The sequence below is a fragment of the Tachysurus vachellii genome, chromosome 8 (genome assembly GCF_030014155.1).
Source record: "Tachysurus vachellii isolate PV-2020 chromosome 8, HZAU_Pvac_v1, whole genome shotgun sequence".
Lineage (NCBI taxonomy): Eukaryota > Metazoa > Chordata > Actinopteri > Siluriformes > Bagridae > Tachysurus > Tachysurus vachellii.
Genome location: NC_083467.1, coordinates 8,551,119 through 8,573,049, shown reverse-complemented (window position 1 = coordinate 8,573,049; position 21,931 = coordinate 8,551,119). Strand labels below are relative to the sequence as shown.

The 21,931-nt window shown below is 42.0% G+C and overlaps 2 protein-coding genes across 3 annotated transcripts in view; one reads left to right on the top strand and one right to left on the bottom strand.

The window, feature by feature from the left end:
* Window positions 1–6: 6 nt before the first annotated feature.
* hspd1 (heat shock 60 protein 1) lies at window positions 7–4,491 on the bottom strand. The gene is made up of 11 exons (XM_060876075.1): window positions 4,340–4,491; window positions 3,043–3,218; window positions 2,377–2,712; window positions 2,165–2,260; window positions 1,991–2,084; window positions 1,734–1,902; window positions 1,522–1,621; window positions 1,189–1,434; window positions 901–1,075; window positions 630–808; window positions 7–507 (listed from the first exon to the last, which is right to left on the bottom strand). The coding sequence occupies exons 2-11, from the start codon at window positions 3,214–3,216 to the stop codon at window positions 352–354; spliced, it is 1,725 nt and encodes a 574-aa protein (XP_060732058.1). The 5' UTR covers window positions 3,217–3,218; window positions 4,340–4,491; the 3' UTR covers window positions 7–351.
* A 408-nt stretch (window positions 4,492–4,899) lies between these two features.
* The window catches only part of hspe1 (heat shock 10 protein 1), a 47,149-nt gene continuing 30,117 nt past the window's right edge, over window positions 4,900–21,931 (top strand). The window contains exons 1-4 of one of the 2 annotated variants that reach the window (XM_060876077.1): window positions 4,900–5,058; window positions 6,450–6,611; window positions 6,737–6,826; window positions 6,924–7,097. In XM_060876077.1, coding sequence (XP_060732060.1) covers window positions 5,056–5,058; window positions 6,450–6,611; window positions 6,737–6,826; window positions 6,924–6,974 — 306 coding nt within the window. In that variant the 5' untranslated portion in view covers window positions 4,900–5,055 and the 3' untranslated portion in view covers window positions 6,975–7,097. Of the gene's footprint in view, window positions 5,059–6,449; window positions 6,612–6,736; window positions 6,827–6,923; window positions 7,098–21,931 lie in introns of those variants that run through there. The other variant, XR_009648952.1, reaches the window with a different exon arrangement.

Here is a 21,931-nt window from a genome sequence, read left to right as displayed (position 1 = left end):
ATTCACTTAATGTGTAAATAGCACACATTAAAAGAGCATTCTAGCTGCTTTCTGTATTAACCACTGATCAAACTGAGCATGCTGAGTATGGGTTGATTACATAGGCAGAGTCCGGTCACTTGATGTATGTCTTCTGAGCAATAAGGTCAGGTCAGCTTCAGCCCCGAGTGGAGAGGTGAGATCAGACTTCTTTTTTCTTTCCTTTTTTAATAGAAGAATTAGGGATGGGGTCATACATTTCTTCTGCATTATCACTCCTGGGCAAGTGAAGAGGTGTAAGGGAAGGGTCGACCTGTGCACCCTGCCCTTACCCTCCCTTAAAGTCTGAATGGCACTGAATGGTAGTGGAGTTTAGAAACCCATACCACCCATTCCACCCATACCACCCATGCCTCCCATTCCTCCTGGCATTTCTTTCTCCTCCTTGGGCAACTCAGTGACCACAGCCTCTGCTGTTGAGAGCAGGGATGCAACACCAGCAGCGTCCAGCAGTGCTGTCCTGACCACCTGCAGGGGGAGACAGAGAGTCTGTTAGCACACCGGCATCATCTTCTAATTCACAGCAGAGGGCAGCAGAGCTTCCTGCATTTTATTTTCAGGGCTCATTTTTCAACAGAATTTTAACACACCTTTGTAGGGTCAATGATTCCTCGGTCCACCATGTTGACATACTCGCCATGAAGGGCATCGTAGCCAATCTCAGAGCTGCTCTGCAAGATTTTTTCCACCACCAGAGAACCTTCCACTCCTGCATTCTTAGCAATGGTCATAGCAGGGATGCGTAGCGCTCTGCGGATGATGTCAATACCTGAGGAAGAAAATTGTGTATTGTGTAAGGCCACACTCAAACACTACTAATCTTTATGACACTAAATTCAGTACTGTTCTCAGAAGGCTTACCAATCTTCTGGTCTTCGTTGATTGGTTTGATGGTGTCCAGGACAGGGATGCAGCGCAGGAGAGCACAGCCACCTCCAGGAACAATGCCCTCTTCGACAGCAGCCCTGGTGGCGTTCAGAGCATCAGTTACTCTGTCTTTCTTCTCATTCACTTCCACGTCACTTGTTCCACCAACCTTAAACAAGAGAGATAAACCGATCGTAACCCACTGTGTTGCAGCTAAACAGGAAGACAGAGAAAAAAAAAAAAGAGGAAAAAAAAAAACCACCCTTGAGCCTGCCTCCTCACCTTGAGTACAGCCACTCCGTCAGAAAGTTTGGCCAGGCGCTCATTGAGTTTCTCCTTCTCATAGTCGCTGGTGGTGTTCTCCAGCTGCTCGATGATCTCGGCAGCACGCTTCTCAACAGCACTTGGGTCGCCGTGGCCCTTCAGCAGCATGGTGTCATCCTTGGTCACAACAACCTCACCTACACGCCCGAAGTCGTGTGCTTGTATGTCCTCAACAGCGAGGCCGACAGCCTCGTCACCAAACACCTGAATGAACAGAGAGGTAAATATGTTAACTGTGCACAACTGTATCCGGAAGATATAAAATTTAAGTCTTTGATTAAAAACACATACAGTTCCTCCAGTTGCAATTGCCATGTCTTTCAGCTGGTTCTTCCTGTTGTCTCCGAAGCCTGGGGCCTTTACTGCCACAACCTGCAGTCCAACCTTCAACCTGGAGGAGTTAAATACATGGTATAGCCAGACCATTATAATTAACACAACAGTTTTAGAAACAGGGATAGAATACAAAATGTTATTTAGTAACAAAGCTTTTGAAAAGACACCTGTTAAGGACAAGCGTGCTGAGGGCCTCTCCATCAACATCCTCAGCCACTATGACCAGGGGTTTACGGTGCTGGTTGGCAATCTCCAGGGCTGGCACGATGCTCTGGACACTGGAGATCTTCTTCTCACTCAGAAGCACATAGGCATCCTGGAACTCACATTTCTGACCTATAGAGATTAAACAGTAGATACTGAATGAAGAGGAGTTTTTATACCAGATGTGTTTCATCAAGGACTGGACCATATATATTCTGACCTTTAGCAGTGTTAATAAAGTAGGGTGAAATGTAGCCACGGTCAAACTTCATTCCTTCAATGATCTCCAGTTCATCATGCATTGTTTTGCCATCCTAAATGACAGAAATATCAAAAATCATGTAAAGCATTCATGTTTAATAGTAATGAACTAAATAAGCAGGGAAACATGTACCTTTACAGTGATCACTCCTTTACGTCCAACTTTCTTCATAGCGTTGGAGATAATTGCACCGATTTCAGTGTCTCCGTTGGCAGAAATAGTGGCTACCTATAAGCATGAAGGATTAAAGTTTTACAGCTTTTCAGCTGAGTAAATTAATTATCAACCCAACTCGACAGAACAGACTCCCTTCTGTTAATGATGTTATACATTCAAATTCCTACCTGAGCAATTTCCTCTGGTGTAGTGACTGGTTTGGAGACCTTCTTGAGCTCGTTGATGACCGTTTCCACAGCAAGCATGACTCCTCTGCGGATCTCTATGGGGTTGGCGCCTTTGCTAATGGTGTCAAATCCCTCTTTGGCAATGGCCCGTGCCAGCACGGTGGCGGTGGTGGTGCCATCACCTGCCTCCTCATTTGTGTTATTAGCCACATCCTGCACCAGCCTGGCCCCGATGTTCTTGTATTTGTCTTTAAGTTCAATGCTTTTGGCAACTGTGACTCCGTCTTTGGTAACCTTTGGGCTGCCCCAGCTCTGCTCAATGATCACTGTGCGACCCTGATGAAAGATTTTATTATTTTTCTTTAATTCGGAAAACAGATCAAATGTATAATCTACAAGTATAAAGATGGCATGCAAAGAGTACATTAAACTCAACCCCGTGCCCAGTCCCTATTGTAGCATATTAAAAAACATTGGATGTTCTACAATTAATCCTGACTTGTATTAACACTGTACAATTATATACATGATCATGTAATCAATTTAAATAATTTATTACAATAACCCAGGCCAGGCCTCAACCATGTTATATAAACTTTACCAGCATGTGTTTAAGAACACAATCTGCCATTTTCCCCACAACAAATTAGATACCCACAAACTAACCTTCGGTCCCATAGTGACAGCCACAGCATCTGCCAACAGGTCCACTCCCTGGAGCATGAGCGCCCGGGCATCAGCTCCAAACTTTACATCCTTGGCATAGGCACGAGTGAGGTGTGGAGCTAGAGCCCTGCACACTGGCCTCATCTGCCTCATCACACTGGGCAAGCGCAGCATCTCTGAAAAACAAAGAACTGATGAGTCTTTTACTGTAAAATCTGAAAAAATACCAGATAATTCACCCTCATTCTTGAACTCTATTGAAAATCAACTCTACTTAAATTCATGACGACACACGTAAGCGATGGCCGTTGGCGCCCCTATTGGTGCTTAAGCGAACTGCAGGTTCTTTGATTAAGGGAAGCGGAATTTTTCCTCCGATAGGCAGCAGGCTTCCAATGTACCGCATTTCATCAAGCTCACAGATTTCTCTCTGTATTTAATAAATTCACCAAATATGTCCTTAATTGCCAATTATAAGCCTATCGAATACAATACTGTCTCGGAAATTTCTAGAAACAACAGGATGGATCATTCATGTAGTTCCCTCTGGCCCACGTGTGTCCAGGTCACGCGTCACAAGGTCAAGCTCAACGTCCTCATGGCAACAGGCGCCTGAAGCGTTCATTAACATCCTCAGAATCATAAGAAAGGGCTTTATTGCCAGGCATGTTTTCACAAGCGAGGAATTTGTTATAGTGACAGAAGCTCCACAGTGGAGCAGAATGACATATACAATATAGACAAATTGTATGTACAAATGTACAGGTGTGAAATGTTAAATTAAAATATACATAGTATATAGAATCCTCGCGCACACACCAGCATCACGACTGACTCAAAAAACGTTCAATAACATTATTAAGACAATTAGCTAGCCGACATTGAGACTCTAATACGCATAGACGATGTTAGATCAGCACAGGTTGTGGAATAATGACCGGATAGTTGTGTGTTCAGATCCCCGGCAGATGTAACTCAAATTCGTTAGCATAGCAGCTAGCTCGGTAAATCAACATGGTCAGTTATTCACCTGCTTAATCATTGACAATTAAGCAGATATAAAACACGGACATTTCACGATCATGCAGCACAACCTAATACTTAATAAGGGACCGAGAGTACAGAGTTTAATTCATCTGTTTAACACGACCTTGACCATCATACATGAAATTATAAGTTTGCTGCAGCTACAACTACTTTTGCACAGGTTATAGATTTAACTTGAACATCCTATGAAATTAACCATGTGGTTTGAACTCTTCTGGAAATAAAACACATATAAAAGGATAAAACTTACTTTGGCGGTGACTGGAACCGAAGCAAGCGGCTGAAGGAGAGAGAGATAGAGAGAGAAATCTAACTAGTGATGTGAAGCTCCTGCTGCAACTCAAGTAGCTCCACTGCAACGCACATGGGCTTCTACATCCGGGTAACAAACCGGCCCGCCCCAGAACCTGAAAAAACACGTGTTAATAATAATTTACACCTTTTTAAAAACAAAATATTGCCACAAACTCCTCTTCATCATACCGTATTATATTCTCACATCCCTACTAAGACAAAAAATATATAGATAACAGTCCTTATATTACACAGTTTTAATATAAACTGTAATTATGCTCGTTCCGGGGCCTGAACTTCCAGAAGTTTCTCAAATGCTATTGGAGAAAAAAAAGCGAGGTCAAGGGTCGACATTGTGTAATCCCTGTAAGTGGTGCACTGGTAAAATAATGTTTTAGCAATGTTTGATGACTAGTGAACATTTCTTCAATGTATAATAATAATAAACTAATTGTTTATATGTGTTGGAATAGAACATACATTTATTGGTTTGTACAGATTATTGAAATCCTACTCAATTATTTTCAGGCAGCGTGCACTTTTGCGCATGCGCGCTGGACTTCTAGAGCTTTCTTCACGTGGGTCTTTTTTTCGGCGTGGTGTCTCTTCGTTGCCAGAACATTTTATTTGCTCTTTCACACACACGAGAACTGCTAAAGATTCGCTGCAGATATGGTAAGACTAACGATTAATCTTCTTATTTTAAGAGAGTAAGCTTACTTTATTTTCTAGCTATAAAATCTAACTACCAAAATATTATTTGTATTTTTCCCTTTACTGCATCTATCAGTTTGGCGAGTTAACATGTAGTGCTGTAATGATGTACCCGGCAAGGTCATCATGCAGCCACCAATACCTGATGCTAATGAAAAAATGCTAGCTAGCTAATGCTAATCTGTTCACTGTGAACTGCTTTCACATGGACAGTAATTATATCTGTTCATTTTTGTAATATCTACTGACACATGTAAGACAGACTGGCAGATAAAAATTACCCTGACACAGGTGGTATGTGCGCACGCTTCACACGTGAGGGGAATCCTGGATTCTCTTCACACTTCACACTTGCACATCTGTACATACAAATTGCCTATAGTTGTATATGTATATTTCAATTGCACATTTCAACCTGTACATGTGTACATACAATTTTGCCTATATCGTATGTCATTCTGCTACACTGTGGAGCTTCTGTCACTAAAACAAATTCCTCGCATGCGAAAACATGCCTGGCAATAAAGCTCTTTCTGATTTCTGATTCTCTTGTGCATCGTTTCTGATGGAGAAGCCATAAGGTCACGTCTCATGTAGTGGCATAAACTATGGAGCTTTTTTTAGATCCACTGTGAACTAAGTCTAGTTTATCATACATTTTAGTCGTAGCTTTAAAAAAAAAAAAAAAAAAAAAGATTTAGCATTTTCCTTGTTTGTTCACATTTAACTGAAAGACTTGAACTTTGTACAAAATTTTTGTATTATTCCAATCTCATGTGATTTGTTGTAGAATTTCATTTGTATGAAAAAGAGAGAATGAAAATGTTCAGACATTAAGTTCTTTTTACCATCCAGTTCTTTCCATAAGTTTGCCTACTTCTCCAACCGTACAGCATTAACTTGGTGTCAGTGTCATTTGTCCTCCACCACATTGGTAAACATTTACAAAACCTTCAAATTCAATCCCTCCTCTTTTACTCCCTTCACAGTACTGTCCTTGATCCTCCCCTCCCTCACACATGACCTTCACTCAAGGACATGGACACATTTGTTAAGGGCAGCTGGTGTTGCAAATCTCTCATTCTGTGCCAGTTTAATTCCTTATGGTTTTTTACAGTTATGTTCAGTAGAATAAGCAGCTTGTGATCGGTGGACCAATGTCTCATGCAGGGTGTATTTAGTGTTCCTGGGACAGCCTAGGACTGGGACAAAGCAGTTACTCAAGATGAATGTATGAATGTGTAATTCTGCATTGTTTGGTGCCCTCTGCTGGAGTTAATATGGATAAAATCTGCTTCATTTTGTCTTGAAAGACTTGTTTCACACCATTATCATCTTTTACCCCTGCTTAGGCTAAAGCTTTCAGAAAATTCCTGCCAATGTTTGACCGTGTTCTGGTGGAGCGGTTGGCAGCAGAGACTGTGACAAAAGGAGGCATCATGATTCCAGAAAAGTCCCAAGGCAAAGTGCTTCAGGCCACCGTGGTGGCTGTGGGACCTGGTGCCACCAACAAGGTGTTTATTATCTCAAAGCTGTTTTTATTTATTTATTTATTTATTTATTTATTTATTATTTTAAATCTGCCTTTTTGTGTTGAGAAATTTTTGAAATTGTATCAATGATTTATTTTTTTTCTTAGACAGGAGCTGTAACGCCTGTCAGCGTCAAAGTTGGTGAGAGAGTTCTACTGCCAGAATATGGAGGCACAAAAGTGGTTCTTGACGATCAGGTAAGTGTCTTCCTCTATTGTGATATATTGTAGATAATTTGATTGTCCTTATAAAGATTCATAAAACTTGTTCTAATATTGTTATTTTCAATCCTAGGACTATTTCTTGTTCCGGGATGCAGACATCCTTGGAAAATATGTTGAATAATTTCTGTTAGTGTATGATCACCAAGTTTATCATCCCAAGGAGTGGTTCTGTTTTGGTTATTTTTCTATGGTCAATTGTAAATAATTCTGTTCATGTGATGTTAATAAAGTGAATTTGAGGAAATCCTGAGGTATTGTCTGACTTTGGATCTGTAGAAATGTGCTGTAAGGTCTCATTCAGCATATCAGCCTGTTTAATGCTGTGGTTATTTTCAACTAGTTGAAATTTGTAGGTAAAATTCTAAACCTAAAGGTTCACCCTGAAAGGTTTCACTTTCAGTTCTGTTCTCTGATTTTATTCCACAGGGCACATCTTTATTAAACATCTTAATGACTTTAATAAATTAAACTTAAGCGAAATTACTAATGTTGTGTATATTATGTTTACTCATGAATATGCATATGTTTAAACTTCATTTTAAAATTACTGGTGTAGCTGATTGGTAGTCAAATAACTTCATATCAAAGATTTTAACCTAAAATGATTCATCAAAATGAGCCCCTGGGAGTGAGAGAGATTTTGCCCTGATTGCAACACTCTAAAGTTTACTCAGAATGGTGCAATAAAGAGAAAATATCCACTAAGCAGCAGTTCTGTAGATAGAAACAACTTGTTGATGAGAGTTCAGCAGAGACTGGTCAGACTGCCTCAAGCTGACAAAGGCTACAAGTAACCCAGATAACTGTGTAATTGTGGTGAGCAGAAAAGTATATCAGAATGCACAACATGTCAAACCAGGAGGCAGATGGTCTACAGCAGCAGAAGAAGACCACATTAGGGTCGGTCCACTTCTGTCAGTAAAGAACAGAAAGCTGAAGCAGCAGTTGACACTGGTGCAGCAAAACTAGGCAATTGAAGATTGGAAAATTGTAGCCTGGTCTGACTAATCTGGATTTTAGCTGAAATTGATCAACCACAATTATATTCACTGCTTCTTATCATAAGTACTGCATTATCAGGACTGTCAGTCATCAAATCATCTGTATATTACACTACTACTGCTGCTGTAATATAGAATATGAACGATCAGTTATGTACATAAAGTACCGTTCATATTCTACATTCATATTTTATACTCATTCTGTCTATATTGTATCTCATCGTCTGCATTGTTTTCTTGTATAGTTTGTATAGTATAGTGTTGTATATGTCTGTACTTTTGAGAGTCACAAACAACTGGAACCAAATTTCCTTGTGTGTGTCAACAAACTTGGCCAATAAACCTGATTCTGATTCTGAAGCACACCGATAGCCATGTGTCAACATTCCAGACTGGTGGAGGTGGTGTAATTGTGTAAGAAATGTTTTTTTTTTCAGAAAAGAAATTTCTGCGTTTCTGCACAGGTGTTTTGTTTCTTTCATTATATTTATTAAATATATAGTTTTATATCACATACAACTGTAAAATCATATACTTTAATAAACTGTTATGCATTTTTGCTGTTGTGCACTGTTAAATTGTATGTATACATTTGAAATTGTTAATACATTTTTTCTTGGTAGGAGCTGACCTCCTTGTTGCAAGGTTTATTCATGTCCGATTTGTGCAGCCACAAACGTCCTTCACAAGATCTCCCCAGTCCCACACCTGTGGATGTGTGTTAGAAGTTCCAAACAATTATACTTCATACCCTGAGCTTGCAGAGGAGTTCATAAACATCCTTGATGCAAACATATGGGTGATGGATATTGTGTAAAGGTAAGGATGCCAATAATATCAAAGAATAGGTCTGTTATATTCCTTAATTAGACATACATTTATCTATATCTGTCTATCTGTGTTTATCCTAGGTGGTCAGACAGTATGTGCAGCAGGATATGACTGTTTCTTTGTATCATTCACAGTCTCCATCTCACACACAGTTTCCTGACAAACTTTTTATCCTGCACAAGATAATGTTTCATAAAAGCTCAGATGTTCTTACAGCAGTGTTACAATGTGATATATGTGTTATAAAGCGCATACTATTCAACTGACTACAGTTTTCAAAAATAAAGAAAATGAATCAAAAAGAAAGCTGTCTCCTTTTATTAAAATATGCATATGAAGTATACAAGACTTCATCAATAACATTTAAGACATATATGCATCTGTGAAATGAATGGTACTCTAATAATAATAATTTAATGAAAGAACTGTCTGTTAAACTGTCCATAACAACTTTTTAGTGCTAATGGCTTTTTAACATGTCTTTATCTCACAATATTTAACACTGTAGTAAGCTCTTGTCTTAGTGCAAGATACAGATTAAGTGCTGTAAACCTTTCCTTGGGAATACGAAGCTGATGTTGTGCCATGATGTGTGAACACAGGGTGAAAATATCCTCATCACAAGGGATGTCAGAGCGATGGATACATTGATCTTCACAGGTGTCACAGGTGTCTTCCACTGTCACTTGGCTTATGTAGTCTTCTGTCTCATATAATTCAGGAAGGGTGTACATGACATCCGGCCGACCATGGGGTACAAGGCTATTTCTTAATGGACGAATCAGGTGGCTGTTCCACGTGTCTTTGGTCGAATCCAGCTCTTCCTGTAAAAGCCATAAAGAGTATTGTGTATTAAACAAAATGATGTGTATTTAAAAATGTAAAAGTATTTAAAAATGCACCGTGTGTGTTCAATATTTACCTGGATCAAACCCAGGAAACAGAATAACACAAGGTTCTTGTCCAGAAAGCTGCCATCGAAGTAGCCTTCATCTTTAATCTGGTGAAAATATTCAAGCCATAAATCCACACATTCTTTTCTAAGAATACCCCACCAGCTCTTAATTCTTTGGTTGGCTGTACTTTTGCCATAGATGAAGCTTCATTCTCCAGCAAGTTGATCGGCATCACCACGTCGCAAGTACCTTTGAACATCCCTAATAACACTATTTTCTGTTCCCATGTCTGCTCTCAGGATTCGAGGAGAGCCACCAAAAGTTCTTACTGTTTCAAGGAAGTAACCTCCTATGACTTTAGGGTCACTGCTTGTGCAGTATGCATTCAGCCATAGTATTCTCCTTGAGAATCCATCAATAGCCCCATTGATACATATGCCAAATGGCTTCAATTTGTCGTAAGAGTCAACATGCCACACAAAATTGGGGCCTTTTGAAAAGTACACTCTCCTGTGCAGTCTTCTTTTTCTTCGCATTTCTGTGCCCAATGGATCAAGAGTTGAGAGAATCAGGCGGATGTCTTCTTTGCGCACATGAAATCCTCTTTCCTTGCATTTACTATACATCCATCTATATCCAAGCAATGGTCCTGAGCCTTGGAGCTCCTCCCTTACAAACTGAATAACATTAAATAAGTTGTCAAAACCCCTCCTTGAACCGCCACCTTATTGTGGTGGAGGGGTTTGCGTGCCTGAATGATCCTAGGAGCTATGTTGTCTGGGGCTTTCAGCCCCTGGTAGGGTCTCCCAAGGCAAACAGGTCCTGGGTGACAGGCCAGACAAAGAGCGGTTCATTACCCCTTTTGAAGAAAAATACAGCAAGGTCCGTGACGTCGCCCGGTATGGCGCAACCGGGGCCCCACCCTGGAGCCAGGCCCGGGGTTGGGGCTCGAATGCGAGCGCCTGGTGGCCGGGTCTTACCCCACGGGGCCCAGCCGGGCTCAGCCCGAAGGAGCGACGTGGGGCCGATCTCCTGTGGGCCCACCACCTGCAGGAGAAACCGTAAGGGGCTGGTGCAATGTGGATTGGGTGGCAGTCGAAGGCGGGAGCCTAGGCGACCCAATCCCTGGACACGGAATCTGGCTCTAGGGACATGGAATGTCACCTCGCTGGGGGGGAAGGAGCCTGAGCTGGTGCGGGAGGTTGAGAGATACCGACTAGATATAGTTGGGCTCGCCTCCACGCACGGCTTGGGCTCTGGAACCCAACTCCTCGAGAGAGGCTGGGCTCTCTACTACTCTGGAGTTGCCCACGGTGAGAGGCGGCAGGCTGGTGTGGGCTTGCTCGTAGCCCCCCAGCTCAGCAGCCATGTGTTGGAGTTTACCCCGGTGAACGAGAGGGTCGTTTCCCTGCGCCTTCGGGTCGGGGAGAGGTCTCTCACTGTTATTTGTGCTTATGGGCCAAATGGCAGTGTAGAGTACCCGACCTTCTTGGCGTCTCTGGGAGGGGTGCTGGAAAGTGCTCCGACTGGGGACTCAGTCGTTCTACTGGGGGACTTCAATGCCCACATGGGCAGCGACAGTGACACCTGGAGGGGCGTGATTGGGAGGAACGGCCCCCCCAACCTGAACCCGAGTGGTGTTCTGTTATTGGACTTCTGTGCTAGTATAGTTTGTCCATAACGAACACCATGTTCAAGCATAAGGGTGTCCATCAGTACACATGGCATCAGGACACCCTAGGTCGGAAGTCGATGATCGACTTTGTGGTTGTTTCATCTGACCTCCGGCCGTATGTCTTGGACACTCGGGTAAAGAGAGGGACGGAGCTGTCAACTGATCACCACCTGGTGGTGAGTTGGATCCGATGGCCGGGGTGGAAGTTGGACAGACTTGGCAGACTCAAACGTACTGTGAGGGTCCGCTGGGAACGTTTGGCAGAGTCTCCGGTCAGAGAGATCTTCAACTCCCACCTCCGGCAGAGCTTCAAACAGATCCCGAGGGAGGTTGGAGACATTGAGTCCGAGTGGACCATGTTCTCCACCTCTATTGTTGACGCGGCCGCGCGGAGCTGTGGCTGTAAGATCTCCGGTGCCTGTCGCGGCGGCAATCCCCGAACCCGGTGGTAGACCCCGAAAGTAAGGGATGCCGTCAAGCTGAAGAAGGAGTCCTATCGAGCCTGGTCGGCTCGGGGGACTCCGGAGGCAGCTGATAGGTACCGGAGGGCCAAGCGAGCTTCAGCCCGGGTGGTTGCAGAGGCAAAAACTCGGGTCTGGGAGGAGTTCGGTTGGCCTCGAAGAAATTCTGGCAAACCGTCCGGCGCCTCAGGAGGGGGAAGCAGTGCCCTGCTCACACTGTTTACAGTGGGAGTGGGAATCTGCTGACTTCGACTGGGGACATTCTTGGACGGTGGAAGGAGTACTTCGAGGATCTCCTCAACCCCACCGACATGTCTTCCACTGAGGAAGCAGAGGCAGAGGGCTCGGTTGAGGACTCGTCAATCCCCCAAGCTGAGGTCACTGAGGTGGTTGAGAAGCTCCTCAGTGGCAAGGCACCGGGGGTGGATGAGATCCGCCCTGAGTACCTCAAGTCTCTGGATGTTGTGGGGCTGTCTTGGTTGACACGCCTCTGCAACATCGCATGGCGGTTGGGGACAGTGCCTCTGGACTGGCAGACTGGGGTGGTGGTCCCTCTGTTTAAGAAGGGGGACCGGAGGGTGTGTTCCAACTACAGGGGGATCACACTCCTCAGCCTCCCCGGAAAAGTCTATGCCAGGGTACTGGAGAGGAGAATTCGGCCGATAGTCGAACCTCGGATTCAGGAGGAACAATGCGGGTTTCGTCCCGGTCGTGAACACTGGACCATCTCTATACCCTCACCAGGTTGCTGGAGGGTTCATGGGAGTTTGCCCAACCAGTCCACATGTGCTTTGTGGATCTGGAGAAGGCATTCGACTGTGTCCCTCGTGGTGATCTGTGGGGGGTGCTCTGGGAATATGGGGTCCGGGGCCCTCTGCTAAGGGCTGTCCGGTCCCTATATGACCGGAGCAGGAGTTTGGTTCGCATTGCCGGCAGTAAGTCAGACTTGTTCCCGGTGCATGTTGGACTCCGGCAGGGCTGCCCTTTGTCACCGGTCCTGTTCATTATTTATATGGACAGGATTTCTAGGCGCAGTCGGGGGCCGGAGGGAGTCCAGTTTGGGGACCACGGGATTTCGTCTCTGCTTTTTGCAGATGATGTTGTCCTGTTGGCTTCTTCAAATCAGGACCTTCAGCGTGCACTGGGACGGTTTGCAGCCAAGTGTGAAGCGGCGGGGATGAGAATCTGCACCTCCAAGTCCGAGGCCATGGTTCTCAGCCGGAAAAGGGTGGCTTGCCCCCTTCAGGTTGGTGGAAAGCTCCTGCCTCAAGTGGAGGAGTTTAAGTATCTTGGGGTCTTGTTCACGAGTGAGGGAAGGATGGAGCGGGAGATTGACAGGTGGATCGGTGTATCTTCTGCAGTGATGCGGTCGATATACCGGTCTGTTGTGGTAAAGAAAGAGCTGAGCCACAAGGCGAAGCTCTCTATTTACCAGTCGATCTACGTTCCTACCTTCACCTATGGTCATGAGCTTTGGGTCATGACTGAAAGGACAAGATCCCGGATACAGGCGGCCGAAATGAGTTTCCTCCGCAAAGTGGCTGGGCGCTCCCTTAGAGATAGGGTGAGGAGCTCGGTCACTCGGGGAGCTCAGAGTAGAGCCGCTGCTCCTCCACATCGAGAGGAGTCAGCTGAGGTGGCTTGGGCATCTGTTCCGGATGCCTCCTGGACGCCTCCCTGGGGAGGTGTTCCGGGCATGTCCAACCGGGAGGAGGCCCCGGGGAAGACCTAAGACACGCTGGAGGGACTATGTCTCTCGGCTGGCCTGGGAACGCCTCGGTATTCCCCCGGAGGAGCTGGAGGAAGTGTCTGGGGAGAGGGAAGTCTGGGTGTCCCTGCTCAGACTGCTGCCCCCGGCCCCGGATAAGCGGTAGAAGATGGATGGATGGATGGATGGATGGAAGTTCTTCGAAATAGTCCATTTCTATTTAGGATTTTTTTAAGTGTCTTCATGCTGATAGTAATTCCGTGTTTAACACTTAAAAATTTAAGGATTTCTTTATAATGTAGACCCAGGTCAAAGTAATACTGAATTAGACTAAATCTGTCCATCCTATCCCAGGAATAATCTGATGTCAATGTTGATGGAGGCCAGCTTTAAACACCTAAGGGTAAACAGAGAGAGACAGAGAGAGAGAGAGAGAGAGAGAGAGAGAGAGAGAGAGAGAGAGAGAGAGAGAGAGAATTGGTCTGTTATATTCATTAATTATAGCCTACTTACCTAATATTTATCTATATCTGTCTGTTGTGTTTCTCCTAGGTGGTCAGACAGTTTGTGAAGACTGTTTCTTTCTTTGTCTTAACACAGTTGGGCAGTATTCTGTACAATCTATTAAAATAAACATTCATAAACACTCACATATATACATATATATCATAAACATATGATTATGACACACACCAAAATGTTGTCTATTATCCGTTACAATGGCGAATTTAAGCATGCAGTTGAAACAATTGAATGTATTGAATATACATTGATTAGTATAGAATAACCAGATAATATTAACAACGTACCCGGAATCTTGTTCTGTTGTAGTGCTTGTGAACTACAGTTGTCTAAAATGAGGGAGGGGCTACAAATCCGTGAGTACAGTTTGCAAAACCGTGGGTACGGATTGCGAAAGCGTGCGCACGGTTTATGAATTTGTGGGTATGGATTACAAAAACTGACGGTGCGGTTTACAAATCTGAGAGCACGGATTGTTAACGTGTGCGTACAGTTTATTAATCCGTGAGTACGATTTATAAACTGAGGGAACAGTTTAATAATCTGTGAGTACGGTTTATAAACTGAGGGGACGAATTACAAAACCGTGATCAAGGATTTGCGGGTCGTGTTTTCTTTTCTCCAAGGGGTGACCAGGCGGGCTCCGTAGGTTAGAGACAGCTGAAGGTTTAAAAAATAAAAAAATCTCCGACAGGCAGAGACGCAATGCGAGTCGCATTCTACCAAGCAAGCACCACGTCTGAACGAACCCACGTTTACCAGAACTCTACTGGTTAGTAAGTACGTATTATTAACGTTACAACCCGAAGTAAAAAGCTGAAGAAACCCTAAACGCTAACGGAAAAGACCCGTGAACCAGAGTGACTGAGGGAGAGACAGAGACCTGTTCTGGGTGTGACTGTGAATGAGCAGAGCGAGACACAGCAACACAATACATCTGTATGTGTGTAGGGGCGGGGCGCTGTGACTAGCCTATCACAGAACGCTGACACAATCAGCTACCCAGTGATGATTTTCATTCAATCCGAGAACAGATATTGACTCGTATTACTCGTATAATACTCGTACTCGGCAGAAGTGCTTTATCCGTACCGGATACTCGTTTCAGCTGAGTATCCGGCTCATCTCTATTGATTACTAACTGAATGTGAAGGAAAGCTGATGAAGCTTCAGAAAGACAAAGAGGCTTTATGACCTTCTGCTGATATAAAAAAATACATAATACGATAATAATTCAATCAGAGTGTGGCTTTTATTCTAAATAAAATTTTATTTAGTCAACAAGATATAGCCAAAAATATAGACTACAAAAATCTAGAGAGAGAGAAAGCGTTTAAAAACAAAAACAAATGAAAAAAAATAATAAAATGTCACAAAAATGACAGGGTGATATAAAACACGGACAACTTAATACTTTAATTAATCTGTTTAACACGACCTTGACCATTATACATGAAATTATAAGTTTGCTGCAGCTACTACAACTACTTTTGCAAAGGTTATGGATTTAACTTGAACATCCTATGAAATTAACCATGTGGTTTGAACTCTTCTGGAAATAAAACATATATAACGGAATAAAACTTACTTTGGCGGTGACTGGAACCGAAGCAAGCGGCTGAAGGAGAGAGAGATAGAGAGAGAAATCTAACTAGTGATGTGAAGCTCCTGCTGCAACTCAAGTAGCTCCACTGCAACGCACATGGGCTTCTACATCCGGGTAACAAACCGGCCTGCCCCAAAACCTGAATAAACACGTGTTAGTAATAATTTCCACCTTTTTAAAAACAAAATATTGACACAAACTCCTATTCATCATGTCTTATTCAATACCTGATGCTAATGAAAAATGCTAGCTAGCTAATGCTAATCTGTTCACTGTGAACTGCTGTCACATGGACAGTAATTCTGTCATTTTACATTTTAGTTGTAGCTTTAAAAAAAAGATTTAGCATTTTCCTTGTTTGTTCACATTTAACTGAAAGACTGAACTTTCTACAAAATGTTTGTATTATTCCAATCTTACATGATTGTTGTAGAATTTCATTTGTATGAAAAAGAGAGAATGAAAATGTTCTGACATTTTTAAGTTCTTTTTACCATCCAGTTCTTTCCATAAGTTTGCCTACTTTAACCGTACAGCATTAACTTGGTGTCAGTGTCATTTGTCCTCCGCCACATTGGTAAACATTTACAAAACCTTCAAATTCAATCCCTCCTCTCTTACTCCCTTCACAGTACTGTCCTTGATCCTCCCCTCCCTCACACATGACCTTCACTCAAGGGCAGCTGGTGTTGCAAATCTCTCATTCTGTGTCAGTTTTATTCCTTATGGTTTTTTACAGTTAACTTCAGTACAATAAGCAGCTTGTGATTGGTGGACCAATGTCTCATGCAGGGTGTATTTAGTGTTTCTGGGACAGCCTAGGACTGGGATAAAGCTGTTACTCAAGATGAAACTTAGGAAGCAACTTTGACTTAGCAATTTCCACCACTTACCGCTTTTGCCTCATAGTTTATGTGGCATGGCCTTTTAGGCTGGCTTCCTTCGGCAGCGGCTTCTTCTTCAACAGGGTCACACATCGTGAAATTCAGGATGACGGTGTCATCAGATGAACCCAAGCATGATGATGATTGAGAGGCACCTGTTCATTATGAAATTGGTACAAAATATAGAAACATATTACAAGAAAAAGTTACCGGTATTTTAAGACAATAAATGTTCTCATGAAATGTCTGAATGAATACCAAGTCCTCCATTGCCCAACATGATTCTCAGAGTTCCAGGTGACTCCTTCACTATTTCTTCAAAAACCTCTGTGTCAACTTCTGTGTCTGACTGGTCCTGACACCTTAATGTCTGGCTGCCTGCTTTTTGGTATGTTGAATTTTAGACACTGTTTTAGACACTGCTGTTTAAAAAAATGTAGTAAAAACCATGCATTCCCCTTACAAAACAAAAAAGGATAACTCTTGTATCAAAAATGTATTAAATAAAAATAAAGTACACTACACAGCCACAGAGCTGCCCAAGGAGGAGAAAGAAATGCCTGGAGGAATGGGAGGCATGGGTAGTAGGTGTAATAGGTATACACACACATATATATATATATATATATATATATATATATATATATATATATATATATATATATAAAAAATGTGTGTGTAACGTTAGATTTTTAAAAGGTAGATTCTTGCAACTTTACTAAAGGGGCCCAAACTCAGGGGGCTGATGGGAAACTACACTTCATGGCTCTCGTGAGATATCTGCAACCTTCGACATTCAAGATTTCACTCGACCTGCATGGCCTTACTGCTTTTGAACCTAGCACATTAAATATTTATCATTGTCTTTACACATATATTCATAGACATCATATACAGCGGTGTAAGTAAAAAGTGGAAAAGTACTGGTTTCAAAACTACTTAAAGTATAAAAGTAAAAGTAATGCAAGGAAAAAATGCCATTAAGGACAAAAGCTTAGGCTGTGCCACAGGGGCCTATTGTGCACTACCCCACCTCCTCAAAAACATATTTCGAAAGGTCATAATGACTATAATGTTATAGTAAAATGATAATGATTAAAAATTTGGGATGCACTAGACTACCTGTTTCAGCCGCATACTGTATATGCCCATTGAAAAAGAACGCATTTTAGTACAAATCAAATACATTAAAGAACCATATATGTGTAATACTGAGCTGTGTTTCATGGAGCGGAAGATATGACTAGTTGGCTATAAGTATTCTAATGGTGCAAAAAGTCAAAATTCAGAGGCATGTCATCAATAACCTTTATTTAAACAAACACAGTGAACTCAAACAACTACAGGGTAATCAACATCAGTTAAGCACAGAACATGCGACAAAGAGTTACCAATAGGCTTTGTCTGGTTCGCAAAAGCAGCTGGTTCTCAAAGTTCTTTGAGCCAATGCATGCTCTTCTTGGCCTGAAGATCAGCCCTGCAACACTAAACAGTCTTTCACAGGCTGCTGAGGCAGGGAGTGCCGTATTAAGCTTAAGTGATAGCTGGCACACAGCTCAGAAGGACTTCAGTACCTCTACTGTGTCTCCTGGGCACCACAGGTATGCATCCAACTGCTGGGTCGTTTCAAGAAGGCTGGTCTTCTTCAAGGAGGAAAAGAAGTCCTGTTCCTCAGATGATTGGGAGCCCTCACTGATGTGATTCTCGGCCTGACAGTCCAAGTGCTTTCTGATGTAGTCAAGACCTGTGGAATAAAAACAAAAATCAGGACAATTTAGACCATGACAGTATTGTAATTGTGTATTGGGTAGGGTGTGTACGTGTGTGATTGTGTGTGTCTGTGTCATTTAATTTAATTTTAAACTCAATTCAAACTCATTTCACTGTCTCCATTGAAATTACACACATTAAAGGGATAGTTCACCCAAAAATGAAAATTCTGTCATCATTTTCTCATCCTCATGTTGTTCTAAACCTGTATGATTTTTTTTTCTGATGCACAGAAGATATTTTAATAAATGATGATAAGCACACAGCTGATTGTAACCATTGACTTCCATAGTAGGAAAAACAAATACGATGGAATTAAATTTTACCGTCAACTTTGTGCTTACCATCATTTATCAAAATATCTTCTTTTGTGTTCATCAGAATAAAGAAATTCATACAGATTTAAAACAACATGAGGATGAGAAAATGATGACAGAATTTTTCTTTTTGGGTGAACTATCCCTTTAAAGCTGATTTAGGAACACAAGCAGCTGCTGGCATGACTGAAAATTAGCATTAAAATCATTTTAAACAGCATTTGGCATTTCGTTTGAGTTTTGAACCTCAAAATTTGGCTACTTGGCTACGTCTGTTATGTCCAGCTTTGGGGTAACTGAAGTGCGACGTGATTTTTGTCATGTGCAGGTGCGATGGATCACGTACAAACCAATAGGGTGTCGGAATGGTATATGTTTATACTTCTCATCCAAATACAATCAAATTCACTCTATCCGGATGGCCCGATTTATCTTGATTGTTTTTTTTTGAACGATGACAAGCCGGAATGAAAACAAGCCGAAATGAAATAGGAGTAACGAGGCTATTTTTGTAATGTAAGGAGTAGAAAGTACAGATAATTGTGTGAAAATGTGAGGAGTAGAAGTTAAAAGTCTGCTAGAAAAGAATAACTTGATTAAAGTATAGATATTCAAAATTTCTACTTTCTAAGGTAACGAAGTATTGGGCAATTCTGCAAGCTGACAAAGTAACCCAGATCACTCTGTATAATTGTGGTGAGCAGAAAAGCATATCAGAATGCACAACATGTCAAACCAGGAGGCAGATGGTCTACAACGTTCATTTTGAAAGAATCTTTTCCATGACTCGATGATGTGAAGTTGTCTCGGGGAGTGATTCGTTCATTTTGTGTTGACCGCTCATGCGCAACATTGCATAAAATAAACAGTAAACAGAAAAGATCAGTTCACCTTTCGAGTCTTTATTGGATACAAAAATTAGTTAATTTATGTTCATGTTTAGGGGGGCACGGTGGCTTAGTGGTTAGCATGTTTGCCTCACACCTCCAGGGTCGGGGTTCGATTCCCACCTCCACCTTGTGTGTGTGGAGTTTGCATGTTCTCCCCGTGCCTTGGGGGTTTCCTCCGGGTACTCCGGTTTCCTCCCCTGGTCCAAAGACATGCATGGTAGGTTGATTGGCATCTCTGGAAAATTGTCCCTAGTGTGTGAGTGAATGAGAGTGTGTGTGTGTGTGTGTGTGTGCCCTGCGATGGGTTGGCACTCCGTCCAGGGTGTATCCTGCCTTGATGCCCGATGACGCCTGAGATAGGCACAGGCACCCTATCCGAGGTAGTTCGGATAAGCGGTAGAAGATGAATGAATGAATGAATGTTCATGTTTTATAGCAAAAGAAATAACTATCCCAAAATGAATTTAAATAAAATAAATGAAAACTCAAGCAAACTATAAAGCCACAGAGCCTAATAGTCATTACAATTTAACTTTTAAATCGCTATATAAAGCCTAAAACAATATTGCAAAACAAACTGGACATTTAAATTATTTAGAGACTGTGTAACATACACCTTTACAGGGCTGTCAAGTATCACGCATTGAGAGTGACAGTCACGCATTTGGGTCTTTTCTCCAGCTTTCCCACCACACATGTATTTCTCACGCAGAAAAACTGACTATTTATCATATATTTAATATGCCGCAGCGCATGTATATGAATCTGTCCGCACCTTTGTGTCTATGGAACCGGGCAGGAATCAAGCGCGTCTCCGCTGGAGTTCTTAGTGGAGCCTGACACTCATCAGCCAATCAAAAAAGAGGCTACACAATAGCCAATCAGAAAATAGCACTATTGTATCTGGGTGGGGGGCACGGTGGCTTAGTGGTTAGCACGTTCGCCTCAAACCTCCAGGGTTGGGGGTTCGATTCCCGCCTCCACCTTGTGTGTGTGGAGTTTGCATGTTCTCCCCGTGCTTCGGGGGTTTCCTCCGGGTACTCCGGTTTCCTCCCCGGTCCAAAGACATGCATGGTAGGTTGATTGGCATCTCTGGAAAATTGTCCGTAGTGTGTGATTGCGTGAGTGAATGAGTGTGTGTGTGTGTGTGTGTGCCCTGCGATGGGTTGGCCCTCTGTCCAGGGTGTTTGATGCCCGATGACGCCTGAGATAGGCACAGGCTCCCCTGACCCGAGGTAGTTCGGACAAGCGGTAGAAAGTGAGTGTACCAATGAAAAAAAAACATATTCTTTAGCAAGGGGGTTGTTTAGATGTCACGATTGCCTGTCTTCAAAACGTAAGAGCCCTGCCTTTGCAATATAGCTTATTATAACGCTGCACACACTCTTGAATTATTTCAAAACAAAACAAAAAAGGATAACTCTTGTATCAAAAATGTATTAAATAAAAATAAAGTACACTACACAGCCACAGAGCTGCCCAAGGAGGAGAAAGAAATGCCTGGAGGAATGGGAGGCATGGGTAGTAGGTGTAATAGGTATACACATATATATATATATATATATATATATATATATATATATATATATATATATATATATATATATAATCTTAAAAGTGATTGTGTTTGTAAGACTTTTATTTTGACAAGTGATCCGTTCTTGCTTTCCCGGAAGTACAGCGGTAGCGCGCGAGAGAAGGCCACACACATTCAGTAGGGGTTCAGCGAAAAATCGGCAGCTGGCAGCAGGAAGTAACTGATACTGTCGGAAGTCGGAGGTGGATAAATAAATTATTAATAAATGATCAATTTATATTTAATTTTAGTACTTATTTAAAATACTTAATTGTGTCATTATTTTGTATTTGATTTAAAAGGTTTTATCAAATATAAATCAAGTAACGAAGATCATAGACATAATACAAAAAACAAACATTAAGCTACACTTGAAATTATTTGTACGTGTAGAAATATAATTTATGAATGAGTTTACATGTTTGTTAAATAATGAAATATATACATACATGAATGCCTATATAATCATATTGTATAATTATTAAATGTACATAAACATTCATTAATAAAGTCCTGTCTAAAAGAAAAAAAGAACATTTTCTCAGTGGCCTTTATTTAAAATCATATTTTGCTCTCATTTAAGTTCAGTTTTACATTTGTAGTATTTCAATACATTCTTGTCTGTGTTTCATAAAACAGCTGTAACTTTTGAAACAGGCTTGATATTTGTTGTTCTGAAATTAGAATGAACAACAACAATTCTAACTAGATTGTAAAGTTCGTAGAAAAACTAAGTTGGCTTGAAAAAGCCTAGCCAGACAGTTTGAAATGTTTCTAGTGTTAAGGGGATAACAGCTTAAAGACCCGGGACCAGGTATGATGAAAGAAGACCAGGAGTCATGAGGTACAATCAAATAAGTAAAAATTTATTGAATAGTTTATTGAAGAACAGGGTCGCACGCAAGAGAACAAGGATATAACAATTCTACACTTATGGATAG

Coding starts and splice junctions, on each gene's coding strand:
- hspd1 (XM_060876075.1), bottom strand. CDS start 3,216: ATGCTGCGCTTGCCCAGTGTGATGAGGCAGATGAGGCCAGTGTGCAGG. Junction 2,261..2,376: donor CACCAGAGGAAATTGCTCAG/GTAGGAATTTGA, acceptor TCATGCTTATAG/GTAGCCACTATTTCTGCCAA. Junction 1,622..1,733: donor AGCACGCTTGTCCTTAACAG/GTGTCTTTTCAA, acceptor TAACTCCTCCAG/GTTGAAGGTTGGACTGCAGG.